Source organism: Cervus elaphus, chromosome 19 (assembly GCF_910594005.1).
Source record: "Cervus elaphus chromosome 19, mCerEla1.1, whole genome shotgun sequence".
In the NCBI taxonomy this organism is placed as follows: Eukaryota; Metazoa; Chordata; class Mammalia; order Artiodactyla; family Cervidae; genus Cervus; species Cervus elaphus.
The window spans coordinates 23,883,514-23,903,526 of NC_057833.1; the positions used below are offsets into that span (position 1 = coordinate 23,883,514).

At 41.6% G+C, this 20,013-nt stretch overlaps 1 protein-coding gene across 8 annotated transcripts in view; it reads right to left on the reverse strand.

The window, feature by feature from the left end:
- The window catches only part of TNIK (TRAF2 and NCK interacting kinase), a 393,297-nt gene that overhangs the window by 44,802 nt on the left and 328,482 nt on the right, over window positions 1-20,013 (reverse strand). For 5 of the 8 annotated variants that reach the window (XM_043874417.1, XM_043874424.1, XM_043874420.1 and 2 more), the window contains 5 exons: window positions 16,826-17,065; window positions 14,241-14,347; window positions 5,464-5,627; window positions 3,335-3,432; window positions 2,306-2,329 (listed from right to left, as the gene is read on the reverse strand). In XM_043874417.1, coding sequence (XP_043730352.1) covers window positions 2,306-2,329; window positions 3,335-3,432; window positions 5,464-5,627; window positions 14,241-14,347; window positions 16,826-17,065 — 633 coding nt within the window. The remainder of the gene's footprint in view (window positions 1-2,305; window positions 2,330-3,334; window positions 3,433-5,463; window positions 5,628-14,240; window positions 14,348-16,825; window positions 17,066-20,013) is intronic. The other 3 variants (XM_043874418.1, XM_043874425.1, XM_043874421.1) reach the window with 1 other exon arrangement.

Genomic DNA, 20,013 nt, shown 5'->3' on the forward strand with positions numbered 1-20,013 from the left:
AGTGAATGGACTCTCCCCCAGACTGACTTTTATGAGAACTCAAACCATTAACTTAGCAACAAGAAGCAATTATGTCTTTGGCATCTTAAGACTGCTCATTTCAATCTTGGGTTATCTAAATGGCACAGCAGTCACTGGAGACTGGAGAAGCCATATCAAAACTTAGGAATGAAGACAGGAGAGAGAGTTAAGTCAAGTTTTTTCCACTGTGGCACCACATTTGGAGTGGATAATTCTCTATCGCAGGTTATTTTCCTGTGCATTGTAAGATATTTAGCAGCATCTTTCTGCTCTACACACAACATGCCAATAGCACTGCTTCCCACGTCCCACTTGTGACAATCAAAACTGACTCTCGTGCGTACTCATTTATGTCCAACTCTTTGCAACCCCATGTACTGTAGTCCGCCAGGCTCTTCTGTCTGTGGGATTTTTCAGGCAAGAATACTGGAGTGGGTTGCCATTTCCTCCTCCAGGGAATGTTCCTGATTCAGGGATTTAACCCATGTCTCCTGCACTGGCAGGCAGATTCTTTACTGCTGAGACACCAGAGAAGGCCCCCAAACTGACTCTAGACTTTGCAAACATCTCCTAAGAGGAAGGCAGCTGGGGGATAGTCATTCCTCGCTGAGGACCACCAGGTGATGTAGAACCAAGGAATCCCATATTTTCAGTGGTTGGGATCAGCGGTAGTCAAGGATAGAGTTATAAGAATCACCCTGAGGGCTTTTCCCAATCATCTATTGCTCCAAGATTTTGGTGCACAGCTTACATCCTCTCAATTACTTATACCTGTTTCCTACCTCTCATCTCTGCCCAATGTGCTAGAGTATCCTGGAATAAATAAAGCAATTTTTAAAAGCCCAAAATAGCCTGGGTTAACCAGACGAAATCCATGAGAGTCCTTTCTCTCAAGATAGCCACCTCCAAGCCAATTTCTGGACTCATAAGAGGAAACCTTGAGTTGTGTACACACACAACTATTTTATTGGTAGCCTGAGCACCAGAACTGTGTGGGAGAAGGTTGATAAAAGCTGTGATAATCCCTATCCTTCTCACTCTCATGAAGAGGAGGTGCAAGGCTGCAGTACAGAGCAATTCAAAACAATTCCCTTTTTTCTTTTGATAAATGCACCCACACACTGTGGACATGTGGAGTCTCATTCTTTTGTGAACAATAATTCTTTTAACTATGAAAACTTTCTTTCTAAGTCACTCTGAACGGTAAGGTGGTCATAATTCTGAAAAAGTGAGGCTTTTTGGTAAAGATCAGACACATAGAAACATGCTTTTCCCACCAAAATAGTCACATGCCTCAGGCCTTGCCTTTACATAGCATTTCAGAAAATGCTCTCGAACACACATGATTTTGAGGGAACCTAAACAATCCTGTGAGTGAGGCAAGGCAGGTGCTCTTATCCCCACTCTACAGATGAGGAAACTGACCCAGAGAGTTTGTGAGATAGGCCTCACCAGTTACTTATTGCGGGAGCCAGAATTTGAATGCAGCTCGTTGACCCCAAAGCCAGTGCTTTTTCCATGTCATTTCACAAAAATGGTGCTCAGCAGAGTTCAGCCTGAAAGCCATAATGCTAGTCTTCATATTTCATGCAATTAGACTCTTTGCAGAAGGCCTGTCTCTTCCAAAACAACTCTACTATGCTGTATTCATGCAGGTCTGACAAAGGGCAGTGAGGCAGTCGTCCTTCTTAGCAAGCTACCTAAGATCGGCAAAACCATATATTTTTCTAATGGAAAAATGTCTCCACTGATAAGGAAATAAAGTTACTTAACTGGTCAGGATTCATTAACTAAAGGTGATGTTGCTGCTGATGCTGTAGTTAATGTCCCACAAAATTAATCTAACGATATCCAGTGACTCCTTGTTCACAAATCACACTCTATAAATTTGGACGGCCCTAGAAAAAGATGTCTCTTTTTTTCTGTTAGTAAAACCACCATCCCCTAGCCAGGCAGGCGAGTGTAGGTGAAGAGCTCAGGATTTGCTACCGGAAGATACTAGAATGAGAAACTGCCGGTATCAAAGCACTAATGCATATCTTCAGCCAGACTGGAACACTGGAAAAGTGACATTTTGGCTTAGGAGGAAGGTCTCTGGAGGTTTAAACGGTGTCGGAGGCACTCAGGCTGGCTTTTGTGGGAGGTACTCTCCTCCCAGCAGATCACTCTGAAGGAATGAAGTTGAAACTTAGATCCAATTGGCCACCTTTCTGAATATCAACCTCAGGAAGTCAGTTTATATTCACATCTTGTAAAAGCATGACCAAGAAAAGATAATACTAACCTCATCTATAGCTTTCTTATAGCTCTGAGATAAGAGGAACCCAATCCAGAAGAATCCACGGGAGAGGAAAAGACCAGAAGAAAGGCAGCAGGTTAAACACAAAACGGGAATGGTTAGTACACAGCTGATGAAGGAAAAAGGGAAAGGAGAACCTCTACCCAGAACGGTGTCAATTCCCTTCATTGCTATCCTCACTGTACTTCCTTACTTTTAAAGGGAAAAAACCCAAAATATCTTCACATTCATTTCATAGAAAAGACTCTTGAAAAATTCAGATAAAACAAGTGGATAGTAAGTCATCCCAAATTAATTTCCAACTTTGAAATTTCAGCCTCCAAGCTCTTTTTTATTCCTTTAAGGCTATCTCTGGGGTCTGATGTTTTACAGCAATGAAGCTAGATTTCAGGTTGTCAGGTCCTCTATGAGATCATGCTTATCAAGTTTTGGTTCAGACAATATAGTCCTAGAGCAGCAGAAATGTTGCAATATTAATTCATATGGAAAATAATGTGGAGGAAAGGCCAGAATATTTAAGAGAAATCCACAGAAAGTGCCCAAATATTCTTAACTGCTAGTTTCAACATCTCTTTGCCAAAGCTGCTGAGTAGAAATCATGGAATAATAGGAGTTATTTCTCTTCCTGTTTTGTTTTCTAACATAGTGCTGCTGCTGCTGCAGCGAAGTCACTTTAGTCGTGTCCGACTCTGTGTGATCCCATAGACGGCAGCCCACCAGGCTCCTCTGTCCCTGGGATTCTCCAGGCAAGAATACTGGAGTGGGTTGCCATTTCCTTCTCCAAACATAGTGCTAATGATCTGCAAAATATCCAAAGGTAGGAGAGCAATCCTGAATCAGTTCAGTTCTTTCCTAATCAGGTATGACTTCCTTCCAGATGCTTCTAGCACCTGTTCTTAATAAACTCAACAACTTTTGTTTCTGAGTCATGAGCACATCCCCAACTACTTGGAACCTGTGGGTTCTCTGGTGAATGAAACGAGCTCAAAACTCTTTTGAGAAAAAAGCACTCACAGCTGGACGACTTGGTCGGGTAATTTCCCTGGATTCTTCCGGTTTCACCTTGGAGGGCTCATGGGGGAGCACAGGTGATCCTTCTGACTTACTGTTGGCTAGAGGAAAGAACAGAGGGCCAAGAAAGATAATGACCATCAGAAGGGGCTGGAGTTCTGTGGTGAGTCATGCTCGGGGTGACTCAGCAGACACCTCACTCACTCAGACAGATCCTCAAGCACATCTGTGAAAAAACAGTAAATATTCAGGCAAACAAAATCAGCCATACACATTTAAGCTTGTCACCTGGAAGTCACTAGGAACAATAGGAAAAACTGAAAAAAAAAAAAAGGAAAAACTAGCCAGCGCCACATTTCCTGAGTACCAATGGCGTGCCATGGCTAGTGCTAAACACCTTTTGATGTCAATTGTCTCACTGAATCCTTGCTGTAACCCAATGGTGTGGCACTGGTTTCCTATTTCACAGTTGAATACAGAGAAATAACACAACTAGCCCAAGGTCACACCGAAATTATGGGCAGAGCTGGGATTCTGTCTGATTTCTCACAGTCGTATTCTCAATTATGTTAAACCAGCATCTGAGTTATTCTATGTTTGATTTTTTTCTTTTACCACTTACCCATCAGGATAAGTGTTTTTGATGAAATGCTGTGGAAAAAAAAGAAACTTGTTTTACTTGGGGGAATGATTTTTAAATGGGCGGGGGGAGGATGAGCTAGTTGTCTGGGTCCTTTAAGGAAGAAAGAATGAGGTGAGGGAGGGAAGGAGAGTTTGGTGATAAAGGGGATGTGCCCTGGAATAGAGCAAGGGTTGGGGGAGGGCTGCTACAGAGTGAAGAGCATCTCTCTGATTTATGAGCTTACAGGTTAGAGAAGAAGCAATCTCAGGCAGGAGATAATCTTTGGTTTGGTTTCAAAGTGGTTTTTCCTGGGTAGGGACACGGCAGGGTAGGACACACTAGCTTTTAACCCAGAAAAACTAGAGGTCAAAGAGAAGAAGTTAAGAATTAAACCTGAACCAGATCAGAGAATTAAAATGATATGCCTAAGTTTGGATTTTCTTTAGCATTTGCTTTAATGAAACATTATTTTATTTTATATGAACAGAAAAAAAGGTAAGAGAATGGCACTTTTCTAAAGTTAGTAAGTCTATATCTGGATCAAAGCAACAGAAGCCTACACAGTTCTGGGTTGTCATGGATGTCAGAAGATTGTAAGAAGAGGCAGCTGCAGGCCAGTCCCCACCCCAGTTCAGGGACACAGCACAGTATGTCTGACATTCACCTTTTCAAATCAGACATACAGTGAGTCTACTTAAAAAAAAAAAAATTAGGACGTAAAGAATGATTGTGTCTAATGAAGAGGCTAAGAAAGAATAAAGAACTGGTGCTTTTCATCAGGCAGAGTATTAAGTGTTTTCAAATTGCACTTAAAAAAATCCCAGCCTTCATTACTTGGAAGCAAAATTATCTTCTGAAGAAGGTTTATGCAGAAGGAGTACATTTTGATTAGCTAGAAACAATAGGTTGTCACGTGTAATTAGCTGGACACATTAATGTTTTTCACAAGCTTCCTCATTACTGAAAGCTAAACAATGAAGGATGACTTGAATTAAGTGGTCAGAGAGGTTAATTTTTACCTCACTAATAGGAATAACCAGAAGGGTCAAGTATATTTTTTAAAGTCAAAGATTTTATATCTTCTCTCCAGTGCATATTTATTCTACATTAGCCTTTATTAACGTTTAGTTTGGGAAATACCTTGTATTCTGAACACTGTTGACACAAGGGGAAGAGGATACTTGTGGGTCATGGAACTCTAACTAAGCAATCAAATAGAAACGGAAATTGAGCTGTCTGATGACTACATTTTCGAATGAGACCAGTATTCTGCGATCTCCCTGAAGAATTCTGGTATCTGCAATTAGAAAGGATTGGGTCCACACTGATGTCACACACGTGACTGGGGATGGTGGCCCACTGGCCTAAGGAGACTGAAGCCGAGTGGAGTTAAGGGGCTTCTTGGCATCACACAGTGGTGGCCACACCAGGACCAGGAGTCACAGAGTCAGGAAGTAATCTGATTCCTTGTCCAGAGAAGACCTCCTGGAAAGGTGGGGGAAAGCTTTACCTCGAACCCGGGTCCGTTCGCTGGATCCTGCTTGTGACCCAGGCTGAGAGCCGCCCTGGGAGCTGGGCTGGGAGCTGGGGGTGCTGGAGCTGGAAGAACTGCCACTGCTGGTCCTCTGCAAGGGGCTCTCCAAGACGGGCTCGGTTCTCCGGAGGTCGGGGTTGCTGTAGGGACAGAGATGCACAGGGCTTACAGTCTCAAGAACTGGCCACTGGTAGACACAAGTGTAGTCCAGTCCACCCCCAGTACAAAGAGATGAAGACAGTGCCTATGTGACCTTGCATTAAAGGGGTCAATGTTAAGGACAGTCATGCTGTCTTCTGTGGAGCTGCTGGCCAGATTCCGCATCTGGACAGGATGAATTCTTGACCCAACTCTTGGATCATCTCACATCAAACATATTAGCTCCGAAATGGTGAATCTTCAAAGGAGACTGACTTTGAAACCCCTTTTCCTGTTCTCATCGTAAAAGAGTAGAGAATATTAAAAGATAAAAACAAGGGAGCAATGCATGCCATCTCTGAATCAAGAGACATTCAACTGTCTTTTACTGGATGATATATTCTAGTCTTAGAAAAAAATTATTTATTCATTTTTGCCTGCACTGGGTCGTTGTTGCTGCGTGCGGGCTTTCTCTAGTTGCAGAGCACAGGCTCCAGGGAGAGTGGGCTTTGGTGAGTTGCGGCTCAAAGGCTTAGTGGCCCTATGGCAAGTGGGATCTTCCCAGACCAGGGCTCAAACTTGTGTCCCCTGTATTGGCAGGCAGATTCTTAACCACTGGACAACCAGGGAAGTCCGCTTCTAGCCTTTTTTCTTTTGCATGTACAGAAGCATACTGTGTATTCAATTTTGCATATTGCTTTCCCCCCCTTTGACTGCCTTTCGAGCAGCTTCTAACACTTCTAAAAACAATAATGGCTGCATAGTAGTTCATTATGTAGGTGAATTAGTTCAACCATTCTTCTGTTATTAGGTGCTTCCAATATATTGCTGGGACACATAATACTGAAATAAACATCTAGAGGCAAACAAATATTCAGTCACATCTCTCCTGGAATTGGAATTCTTGGGCGGAGGGGCATGAACTGGGGTATGCATGTGCACATATATATGTATGTGAACGTATAAACATAGAGCAAGTTTTCACTACAGTGTATGAGACTATCCAAATCATTGAATTCTTACCAGTCTTTATTGGGAACAGGTAACTAACTTGCAAAAATTATATTTTGCTGTTTTGTTTTTTGCAGCTTTTAAAAATTATTGTTGAGGTAGAATAATTTTTATTCACATTTATTTGTTATTCAGAATTCCTCTTCTGTGAATTGCCTAAGTTCTCAGCTCACCTTGCTAGTGGTATCTTTGCATTTTAAAATTTCTTGCAGGAAATCTTTATATACCTTGGCTATTACCAAAGGGAAGTATGTTTGAAAATAATTATTAAGTGCTAAACCCAAAAGCAGCGTTCATCTATTGGCAGGCTCAAAGCCCCCACTGGTTATAAACGCTACTCTGTTATTCACTCTCACATCTTTTACTACTCCCAAAATAGTGCATTTATTCATTCACTCAGCTGGTCTACACCGGGCACTGGGTCAGACCTTTGAGATACAGGAATGAACAGGATCCAGCTCGTCCCCTCTGCCAGTGTTGCCAGACACACACAACGGTCTTTGTTCATGCTATGCCTGCAGTGCGTGCAGGGCAGTGTGGGAACATGAAGCAGACTCCAAGGCCACTTCTGGGGACCACAGGGGCTGCAGAGAGGAGGAGGCCGCTAAGCAGTGGTGGTGGGAGGAGACCGAGAGGATTTTAGGATTTTGTTGTAAAAGTAAGCAGTATTTTCCAATTTTCTTCTAAGCTCTTCCTTTCAAATTTATACGCCATAGACCTCTCCATTTTTCACTCTGGACTTCTATACTGCTGGGCCTAAGTGGTAACTTAGTGAGATCTGAAATCCAAAGATCCTATCCACTGCCATCCACCTGCCAAGGGAGAAACATCGGCTCCTCCATGATTTCATTGTCTTCAGTTCTTCAAACAGAATTTCACTAACAGAGTTGTCATAGTGCTATTATTTTCATGCAGTGAGCTATCACATTAAAATGTAATACTATGCTTTCATTTTTCTCTGCCCATTTTAAGAATATCACGTGGGAACCAGGCACTCTGTGCTGTGTTGGGTGTCAGATGCTTCACATGTAAATGTGAAAATAATATGGTCCCTTCCCTTGAGACACTTGCAGTTTGGCCCATGAAAATCTGGCCACAAAATTGCATTGTTATGGCAGCAACTAAACCAAATAATTTCTTTCTGAAAACAAAAATATTTGACTGAATCACAAAAATCCTTAAACACTGGGTTAGTGGAAGAGATGGCTGGTGATTCTGGAAAACGTAAACGTAACTATATCTTTATGATTTATTAATTTTGATAATATAAATGTAGATTTTATGACAATATTCACCTTTCAATTTTTTTTATGGTAAAGGGGTGGGTAAGTCAACCCAGCAGTAAAAATTGACTGCAGAAGAAAGTGTCGATAAACTTAAGGAAGACTTTAAAAATTCTTGGTATTTTTATGGCACTCCTTTGGGCAGTAATTAGCATTTAATTGATTGAGATAGATTTGAATCCATAACAGAAAAAACCTCCCTCCTATTTGAAGAATATCTAATTATTACCTAGATCCAAATTATCTAGATAACAATTAGATATTATTAGAATATCTATAATAATAATGATATCTAAATATCTATAGTATATCTAATATAATATTCTAAGTAGAATAGCATGATAAATGAATGCTAATTCTGCAATATCTCACACTTCCAATTTTTCATTTTTTTTCCAAAAAATAATCCTATTTAAATTCCTAAATAATAACCTCTTCCCTACTGTTCTCTTTCATTAAACAGTAGTGATCAGGAATTATTTATGTATAATTAACAAATTCTAAAAAAAAATTTTTTTTAATTACATTACACATTAAGGGTAAGGTTTCTTGGTGGCTGTTCTCATTTTGTAGAGATGTAGTGTTCTTTGTGTGAAAACAAACAAACAAACAAAAAACCTACTGAGAGAATGGAGTTCTGTGAGCTCTGAGGACTTTCCCTGGTTATTGCTGTATGGTAGCAGGATCCAGCTCTTTGCTCGAATGCATCACTTTTTTGATCCTTTAGCCAAAACCTTTCATTAAGCACCTGCCTTTGTGAGACCATGAGGGATGGAGAAGAGTCCAGGTCACAGGACAGACAGTCAAGTTACAACATAATCCTAGCGATGAGACATGCAGTGGAGATCACAGCCAGCAAGGCAAAACTCTACACTCTATGCGAGCATAGCGGAGTCTGGGGAATGCAGTGTATTGCAGCCTGGAGTGGTTGGTGGTGGTGCTGGGAAGGAGAAAGGACTTGATTAAACTCCAGAGGGGTGAGCAGCAAGGCTGGGGGAACAGTCTGAGCAAAGACATGGACCTGGGTTTTCCTGGGGCTCCTTGGTATAAAGACAACACCATCCTGGCTGAGTACCAAGTCTGTGTAGGAAACCCTTGGAGAGTGGGCCATCAAAAGAAATGGGAAGCTTCTATAGCAATTCTCTTAAAGCCAGACAGAAAACACGGGCCTCCCAGGGCCGGCTTATGAATGACTGGTCGGGACAGAGGCAGGCTGACCGAGGAGGAGGCTGCGGCCACGTCAGATGATAAGACCTGGGCCAGGGCTGTACTGGGATGACAGAGGTGCCAGGGCATCAGCAGAACCAGCTGGAAGGAGCCTGCGTCTCTGACTGGGGCTCAGGCCTCTTTCGGTGTGAAGCTGATTGGACCCCAAGAGCACTAAACCCCTGATCTGGGCTTCGTCAGCACGTCTGTCCCCCCATCCCCCCACTGGAGCTAACCAGTGTGGGTACGGATCTTAATAGGTTGCTATTTTTGCTGCTGGAGTCTGAAAGAAGTGTTTAGTTTCTATGTAATCACACATAGAAATAGGGAACATTTTCAAATGCCTTTTCTACCTTATTTATTTTTTTTTTTGGTAAAATATGAGTGCTTTGAGAAAATGTCACACTGCCATGTTCCTCTCTTCCTTACTATGGCGTCACCTGATCTGGCCTTGGGGCCAAGGTGCTTGAGATAAATGCTCTTAGAGGGGATCAATTTCAGAACAATTCCATGAAACAATAGATTTCCTGTGTTTATGTATTAACTGATCTCATTCAGATCCAAATATGTAAAAACTTGAAAACATGCATATAGACTTCTAATGCTAACTTTTACTTCAGACATTTGGCATACTGCAGACAATGCTGTTTGGTTTATAAAAACACACAGTAAAAAGAAAATTATTCCATTTACTTGAATCATATAAAAAAGTCAAAACAGAAAATTAAGATTACAAAGTGGTTTCTTGGCCCAAATATTTGGGCCAAGTCTATAATTAACTGGCTGCCTGCCCACATTCATTTTCCTTTGTTCTCTGATGACACAGCCAATGAGAGCAAACCATCCATAAGCAGATAGTTTGGGATAGGCCAGAGAATTATTATTTTTTTTTTAATTAAGCATTCAGTCATTGGGTTTTGACTGGGTATTACTGGATTAATTTAAAATGTTTCATACTCTGAATGTATTTGCTTAATCAAATTTTAATTTGCCTTAAAAGAACACATGAATCAAAGTTAAATGTTAAAGTGCATGGGAGGTTTTAAAACAGAAATTTAAAAAATGAACAAATCAAAACATAATTTAAACTCACCAGTTTACCTTGACAGTGTAAGGCATTTGGGAGTCCATATGGTATTGCAAAGAACAAAATATTTAAAAGCAACCTTTTTATGGCTTTATGGATGGGCAGTTATCTGACAAATGGTACCAAAAAATCTATAAGGACCTTATTAGAACCAATAGAAAATAGGACAATCTCTGTCCTATTACAGTAATCCCCCCCACCCAACCCCTGGTGAATCATATCATTAGCAAAGATGATAGAAGCAAAAGCTTCAAAAGTGTTTGTATTTGCAATAGCCGGGACACAGAAGCAACCTAAATGCCCATCAACAGATGAACAGGTAAAGAAGATATGGTACATATATCCAATGGAATATGACTCAGCTATAAACAGGAACAAAATGGGATCATCTGTACTGATGTGGATGGACCTACAGTCTGTTATACAGAGTGAAGTAAGTCAAAAAGAGCAAAACGCACATTGTATATTAACATGTATGTATGGAATCCAGAGAAATGGTACAGGTGAAGCTATTTTCAGGGTAGGAATGGAGATGCAGAAGTAGAGGATGGACATGTGGACATGGAGGGGGAGAGGGAAGGGTGGGATGAAATAAGGAGTAGCACTAAAATACAGACACTACCATGTATAAAACACAGAGCTAGTGGGAAGCGGCCCGGCAGCACAGGGAGCCCAGCTTCGGGTCTGTGATGACCTAGAGGGGTCGGATGGAGCGGGGAGGGAGGGAGGTGACGTATGTATGCATATCGCTGATTCATACTGTTGTACAGCGGAAACTAACACAACACTGGACAGCAATTCTCCAGTTATGTACGGGGCTTTTCCCTCTTGAGATGCCGTCCTGCAGTCACCAAAGAGTCAAGAAGCTGAGGATGAACATCCACATGAAGGCACAGCGGACCCGCCACTGCAGGGCAGCTGCGTAAGCCAGCTCAGGAGAGACCAGCAGGACAACGTTGAGGTCAGCCCACAGAATGGTGAGAAATCATAAACAGTTACTGTTTCAAGCCACCCGTTTTATTATACAACAAAGGTGAACTAAAGCCATCTCTAGCACAATGCTGCTGCTGCTGCTAAGTCGCTTCAGTCGTGTCCGACTCTGTGCGATCCCATAGACGGCAGCCCACGCGGCTCCCCTGTCCCTGGGATTCTCCAGGCAAGAACACTGGAGTGGGTTGCCATTTCCTTCTCTAATGCATGAAAGTGAAAAGTGAAAGTGAAGACGCTCAGTCATCTCCGACTCTTAGCTACCCCGGACTGCAGCCTACCAGGCTCTTCTGTCCATGGGATTTTCCAGGCAACATAACACCAAATCCTGAAATGTTTCAAAATGCAATTCAATCTAGAGCTGCAGAGTCTGTGTCACATCTTTAAGTGCTGGTCACTTAGAGATACGTGATAGAAAGAAGCAGGAATGTTCTACATGGCAAGCATGGGGATTCTCCATCCTCCCTCCCCCGCAATGCCTTTGATTTTCATTGCAGGTAAATAATTACTACTGCTAAGTTCATTTCCTCCCTACCTTCTCTGTAAACAGAAAAATGTTAGCTGTATTCACAAGATCTCCTTTCTTTGGACAGAATACAATGTTTAAGAGGTCCCAAGGGAAAAGCACAGGTTTTGCAAGCCACTGACCATTTACTGGGCTTCCCTGGTGGCTCAGCAGGTAAAGAATTCACCTGCAATGCAGGAGACTTGGGTTCGATCCCTGGGTTGGGAAGATCCCCTGTTGGAGGGCATGGCAACCCATTCCAGTATTCTTGCCTGGAGAATCCCATGGACAGAGGAGACTGGGAGGCTCTAGTTCATGGGGTCGCAAAGAGCTGGACACAACTGAAGCTACTGAGCAATGCATGCAAGACCATTTATCAGTTATTTTGGAGCCTTAATGTCATTAAAATAGTACTTCAGAGGGAACAAAGGACTGCTTTTCATCTGACTTCAGAAAGACAGTTCTCTTTCTTTTGGGTTGATAGAGGGAAAAAGACTTAAAGTTGAAATGATGCTTGATGTACAGAAACTAAAATTCTAAACAACTAATCTCATGAACACAGCCTAGAAGGCAGGGTTCAAAGGAGCAAGAAGCCCTGATACTGGAGGCTTATCGCTAGAAGACGAGGACTGGTCAAGTTCAGGCTGGCAATCCAGCCTCACATTCCTTTCGCTCCCTGGTCACAGTCCACACCAGGGGTCCTCAGTTCTGCTCACAACACCAGCTCAGCGTGAACCTGACAAGCTGCTGGACAAAAACGGCTCATTCAGAGCTTCTGCAACTGGCAACTCCACTCAGAACAAGGTAGCTTCTTTGCCCTCCAGAGGTGAATGTTCTTAGTACACTTCTGTCTTATTTACAGACTGACCCCTTCCTAAGGCTTTTCACATGAAGAGAAAAATGAAAGCTTTACGATCAAAACAATTCCAGATTTTAGGATCTGTACAAACAGTCATAACCTTCATTTCCAGTCTCTCTTTCTCTTTGACTAGGAAGAGACTGTCCTCTTATGAACACAATGAAGAATAACACAGTACCCCCAAGTTCCTTTTTATAGTCTCAACAGAGGCCATTTGCTATTTCAGCTGATCCTAACAAGGAGTGTACTCATGAAACATGTGAGGGGAGTTTGATGAACGACAGCAACAAACAGCATCTGTTACCCCATAAAATATGCTCTGGTACTGTAAGGATATTGTTTATTTTCCAGCTTCTTTTCAGACCTCTACACCCACCAGTAGGTGGATGCAACTTCCTGACTGTAGGAATATACACGGTTGGTAAAAAATTCCAGAAGCTCAAAGAGCAACAGTGGGGGAGCATCACTGTATTTCAGTGACACTCCATAACGCCAGAGATGACTTCCTCACGAGCACTATTCCTTCTGCCATTTGCCAAACTAGGACAGCTCTGCAGTTGGTCACTATAGCATTGCTTTGCCAATTATTTTCTTTAAAAAAAATGCATTATTTATTTATCTTTGGGGCTCTTTCTAGTTGTGGTGAGCATGGGCTTCTCACTGTGGGGGCTTCTTCTGTTGTGGAGTACGGGGTCTAGGCCCGCAGGCTTCAGGAGTTGTGGCTCACAGTCTCTAGAGCATGGGCTCAGGAGTTGTGGTGTGTGGGCTTAGCTGCCCCAAGGCATGTGGAATCTTTCCAGACCAAGTATGGGATTGGACTTGTGTCCCCTGCATCGGCAGGCTGATTCTTAACCACTGTACCACCAGAGAAGTCCTCTTTGCTAATTACTTTCTACTGTCTCAACAGACCTCCGGGCACATTTCTTTCTTTTTGTTTTTTAAGTTGGAGTATAGTTGCTTTCCCATGTTGTGTTAGTTTCTACTGTATAAAGAAAGAAAGAAAATGAAGTCACTCAGTCGTGTCTGACTCTTTACGACCCCATGGACACCAGGCTCCTCCGTCCATGGGATTTTCTAGGCAAGAGTACTGGAGTGGGTTGCCATTTCCTTCTCCAGGGAATCTTCCCGACCCAGGGATCGAACCCAGGTCTCCCGCATTGTAGACAGTCGCTTTACTGTCTGAGCACCAGGATCAGTCACACATATACACATATATACTGTCTTCCTTGGGTTTTCTTTCTGTTTAGGTCACCACAGAGCCAGGGCGCGTTTCTTGACCTGATGCTAAAAATCATCTCAGATCAGGCCATATTGTTTGGCTGGCTTCATGAAATGGTCTCTGAGGTTAATGGTCAGGGGTACCATACCCAGACTTTATTTGTAGTATTACTCCCACATTTGAAAACCTGCCAAAGAAGGTAAGCCAGATTGGCTTTTGCATTGATTCCGTGATTCATTTGCTCATTCATTCATGAGCCCACACTATACACTGGTTTCTGTGAAAGGCTACTGAAGAAATAAAAGATTTGCTTCTGGCCCACCAAAATTTACAGTCCGGGTGGCCAGTCAACATGCCTCAGAAGTGAAAAAAGAAGAAAGATGGCTTTTTAGGAAAGCAGTAATGACAATGATAGGTGGGGCCTCTTCCCTTCACCTTACCCATCTTCCTTCCCTTACCTCGCTCTGATGGGTTGAGATCCTAGTCTGGGTCCCAGAGCACTACCATTTCCAGGAGAATTCTTTCTTGCTAATGCTGGGGATATAGAAGTTGTTCTTTGAGGCACCTGAAAGGAAACCAGAATTCAGAAATATTTTCCATAACATAACGTCCATGTGGTATTGCATCAAATGCAGCCTACTTCTTTCCTAAGATCCGCCAGGAGACATGGAATGATCAGAAGCAGGAAAGAAACATCTCAAAGAAATACTTAACTCCCTAAACAAAATCAAAGGAAACGCAATGAGGCACATTTTAGCAACCATTAATGAGTACTGCCTTCAATGTTAAAAACAAATTTAGAAACAGAGCAAGTGAATTACTTTGACGTACAGGGCTAAAATAATTGCCCTCCTGTGTTTGCACAAGAGTGGTGGACACCAGAAATTTCTCTGGGGTATCATTAACTCAGTTGGCCATTGGAAACTGCATCTGATGAGAGTCATCCAGATAAATCGAGTTCCATTTTTAACTCACAGCACAACTGATAAACAGATAAGGAAATTATGAAATCTGGTGAGAAACTAGCTTATCAGACTAGAACTTGGGACATAAGCCACATGTCTGTGAGCTCAGAGAAATGACTGCGACAGGTCCTAAATGTTTCCACTCGCTAACCAACTTGCAATTGCTAATTCAAAACAAACTCCTAACACGGTGCTTCAGGAGGTCAGTTTGCAAATGTAATGAAAAAAAAACCAGGATTAATAATGAAAATCCTGGAAGGTCTTAAAAAAATTATGTGAGTACCCGTCGGACTGCAAAGTACAGTAGGAAATTGTATCATTAGCTTATCGGTCAAGGGACTAAGGTAAATTCAAGTATGCCTCATTTTATAAAACATTTTCTAATGAAATTGCATACTGTTAAGCGCACCGAAGGAGTTCAACGCGAGGGGAGAGCAAAGGGGAAATTTACTTTATGAAAAGTGACCAGGAAATGAAAATGTGGCAGCTATGGGGGCTGAACATTCTTCAGGTGCTTGGATGTTTCTTTTTTGGAGGTCCTTTTAAAGTGGATTTATATTGGGTTGGCCAAAAAGTTCATTTGGTTCTAAAAGTAAGACAAATTTTTTTCATTTTCACCAAGAACATCATTAAATAATATATCCACTAAGAGAATGAACTTTCTGATCAATCTGCTATTTTCTACTAGATATTTTAAAATGATGCTGTGTTTTGATATTATTGCTTAATGTGTTAAAGAATATTTACCATGAATACAAGTTTTCTTGGTTATTATAAAACATTTTAAGATAAAGATCTAGAAAGATGAGTCAGTGAAGTGATGCAGAATGACCAAATCAGTGCTCCCACCTGCTCAGTTAAATATTACTGCTATTTTTCCTTTTGTATTTGGTCACCTGAAATAGTTGTAGAGAGGGAGTAATAAATCATTAAAACCTAAAACTTTTGTATTGATCTAAAGTTTTTCTTCCAGAGTTATAAAAGTGTGCCTGCATGTTTGAAGAAAATGGACCAATGACCTCAAATGTCTCCCCAGCTCTCCTGTCTGCTCCTCTGCCCATCCTGTTTTTCAGATTGAACTTTGCTCCATAAATAACCTTGCCTGATGCCATCCCCAAGACGAGAACAACAAAAAAGCCATTATCAGCCAATTTCATTTGCAAAATCATGGAAATTTTTTTGAGAGGAAGATGAGGAAAAATATTTGAAAACATTTGGATAAAAAGTATTATTTTTTTTCTGGAATCAATAATGCCATGGATCTATGGAAACTGTGAGGCATTCCATTTGCCCTGGCTCCTCAGCTAAGCTCAGGAGAAAGGGAATCCTGAACCCGGAAGAATCTGATGCAACATTTCTCGTGTTTTGAAATGCTTCAGGTTGTCTGTAGTGAGATGCACAGCCATGTGTTAGGACATTTTGGAATGGATAACAGCTCGTACAGGCAAAAACAAAACAAATGGAACCAAGCCAGTGGAACAATTGGTCATTTCACCCTACAATTTAATCCTCGGTAATTAAGACTGGAATTAAGTTACAACCTGGCCTACAGGGAGCTTTCCTTAGTGGAACCAACTAATATATTCTAAGAGCATTACTATTTTCTGAACACCTGAAGTGTGGTTTCACTTTGTGTTATTAAAAATAGAAATAAACTCTCTACTTTTTAATCTGGAAATTTTAAATTTGTCTAGATATAGATTAAGTCATCAATGAGAATATATCTATTATTCTATTTCTCAAGATGGATAGTATTAATGAATAGTTTGGAAGGCTTGGGGTTGGGAGTTCTAATTCTGGATACAGGATATATGCTTTCAAGTCATTCAGTCTACCAGAGCATCCATTTCTTTGGGGAAAATGGAGATCAGAGATGATGAATGACAATCCAAGTCTTAGCCTGGAAATGAGGAGGGACCAACACAAATGCTAGAAGGGACGGTGCTGTGTTATCATGTTCTTTGGTGCTATGACTGGTCTGCAACAGGGGTAATAATAATGATAACAGTAACAGTGGCAGTAATAATAAACATGGATGGCAATGATAGAGATGATGATGAAAACTCCAGTAGTGTTACCTTTGGTGGAATGTCTTCTTCCTGTCGTAACCAAGAGCTTCGGTCAAACTTCTCAATGCGAGTGGGGAGAGGTGGGTTTTCAGAGGTGGGATCTGAGTTCTGGCGTGGCATCTCGACGCGGTGAGAGCTCACATTCAGAGCCTCCTGAAACCCAGAGAGGCCCTTCGTGGGCTGCTCATGCACCGACTGGGAGGCGGTCAAGGCAGGTCCCTGGGATTTCACTGCCACCAGATGCGGGATCTAAGCATCAAACCAACACCACAGCAGCATTACTAGAAGTAGTAGTAGTAGTAGCAGCTCACTTGCGTCTGACTCTTTGTGACCCCAGGGACTGCAGCCTGACAGGATCCTCTGTCCACAGGATTCTCCAGGCAAGAGTACTGGAGTGGCCATCCCCTTCTCCAGGGGATATTCCTGACCCACGGATCAAACCTGGGTCTCCTGCATTGCAGGCAGATTCTTTACTGAGTCACCAGGGAAACACAGATCAACGAGGATCTCATGGGAAGGGAGGATAAAATTTTAGGGAGAAAGAACCAGAGTACATAGCACCTCTTTGCTGATACTTTTCAAAGCTCTCCCAAATTTCCTATTTTAGAGCTGGAGGGCTGGACCAGACTTACTGGCAAAGAGTTAAATGATGGACTTGGGACTGTTAAGAAGTCAGTGAAGTAAGTGTCATGATAATAATGATTTTCAGTGAACATTTATTGACCAGCAATACATTTACAAGCACTTCTGATCATACAAACTTCCTCCTTTCAACCTCCTAACTTGGACTTCAGAGAGTGTTCTGTGAAACAAGAATTGCTCTCAACATCTTTCTTCTTATGAACTTATTAAATACCATGAGCTGGACACAATTATTCTTCTCATTTTACCCATGAGAATGTAAGGTATACAGAGGGTAAATGACAACCTAGATTTCACAGCTAATACGTGACAGAGACTGGATTGTAACCTACACATACGCCTAATTCTAGTTCCTGTGTTGTAACTCCACAGCCTAACTGCTGTGTGATCCTGCTTTCTGGTGAACTGGCTCTTACCACCTAGGATATTACATATTTCACGACACTAGGACACTTCTTTTAGAGTTGGAAGTCTCACAATTCGGCATGTATTGATATCGTTCATGCAGGGAAGAAATGTAGATGTTAGGTAGAAATGTAGCTTTTTAAGACAAATCATGAGCATCTAGAGTTCCGAGTACCCTTCACCATGGGCACTGCTCACACTTCCTTGTTTGTGCTCATGCAAGCCTATTTTCTCCCCCAGTATGCAGGGAAGCTCCCAGGAGACAAGAGCCATGTCAGACTTCCTCTCTCTGAGTCTAGGGCCAAGCCTGGCATATTGAAGGTGGTCAATCAACCCTGGCTGGGGAAGCATCTTGAGTATTTTCTACATTAAACTGTTAATTTAATAAACATTAATCTAGTATTTGCTTTGTACCAGGGATCTATCAGACCCTCTTTGGTCTGAAATCTCAGTGCCCAGACTGCTAGAGGACACCTCCACAGCCCTCCTCCACCAGCCTGGCCCTGTTCCTCCTGCGCTTGAGGTCTCATCTCTGGAGCAGCCTTGCCCCAGACTCTTCAGACCCTCTTGATTCGGGAGACTGGAAAGTTGCTAACTATAGTTCCACGGAAATTCTCAAAGTCCACTTCAGTTGAGTGTATGCTTCAACGAGAATAGAACTGTAACCAATCAAATTTATATTAAGGTTGTGTAGGTGTGTGATCAGTTGTGTTTGACTCTTTGAGACCCCTAGGACTATAGCCTGTCAGCCTCCTCTGTCCATGGGAATTTCCTGGCAAGAATACTGGAGCGGGTTGCCTTTTCCTTCTCCAGAGGATCTTCCTCACCCAGCGATCAAACCCGCATCTCCTGCCTCAAAGGCGGATTCTTTACCTCTGAGCCACCGGGGAAGTTCATATTAAGGTTAAGTATCATTAAATATATTAAGCATTAATACAAAAACAAAGCCTGTCTTACAAATATGTACCTCAGTGTTCATAAAAGCATGATTTACAATAGCCAAGACATGGAAAGAACTGAAATGTTCATTGATAAATGAATAAAGAAAATGTGGTATGTATGTATACATATACATACATACACACAAACACACACACACACACAATGGAATACAACTCAGCTCTAAAAAAGAATGAAATATTGCCATTTGCAGGAGCATGGATGGACTCTGAGGTTATCACACTAAGCAAAGTAAGTCAAGAAGAGAAAGATAAATACCATATGGTATCACTTATATGTGGAACTTAAAAAATGCCACAAATGAACTTATCTACAAAACAGACTCACAGACACAAAGAACAGACTTGTCATTGCCAAGAAGGAGGGGCTGGGGAAGGGAAGGATTGGGAGTTTGGGATTAGCAGACACAACCTATTACATATAGAATGCAAAAATAACAAGGTCCTACTGTATCACGCAGGGAACTACATTCAATACCCTGTGATAAATCATAAAGGAAAAGATTGTGAAAAAGAATGTGTATATACATGTGTAACTGAATCTCACTGCTGTATGGCAGAAACTTAACACAACATTGTAAATCAATTATACTTGAATAAAATAAATTTTAAAAATATGCAGTACAAAACACAAACCTACTTTGAAAGAGTCCCTTAAACAAAAACAAAAAATGAAGCTCCTGAAGAATGCTTAATTCAATTAGCTGTCTGTCACAGGATATCAACATTTTCATTTCCTAGTCACTTTCACATAGTTTCTTAAGTTTTCTCTCTACTCTCTCCTTTTACAGGGAAAAAGTTTCCTAAAAGGTCAAAGTTAGGGGTTTTTAACGAGGAACTTTGTGTGATTTGAAGCCATGGATGGTTAGGCCTGAACTCATTATATACAAATAAAAACAGACAAGAGCAAGATAAGCTAATCTGGCTAGTACTGAAGAATTTTGGACCTCATATACTAAAGGCAAACTTAAAATCAAGAATCCTTGAATGTATCTGCTCTGAAACTCCAGTTCAAATAGCATTACATATATAAAAGGTGCCCTCAGAATATCTGTGGGAATGTTGACACAGGTGGAGACCTGGAAAAAACTTAAGACGTTTAGGTGAAAATTGCTGCATAACCTTTCTTTTTTATGAAATGTCATACTACATCTCAATTCCTATGTCATTTTTGGTATACACAATTTTAAA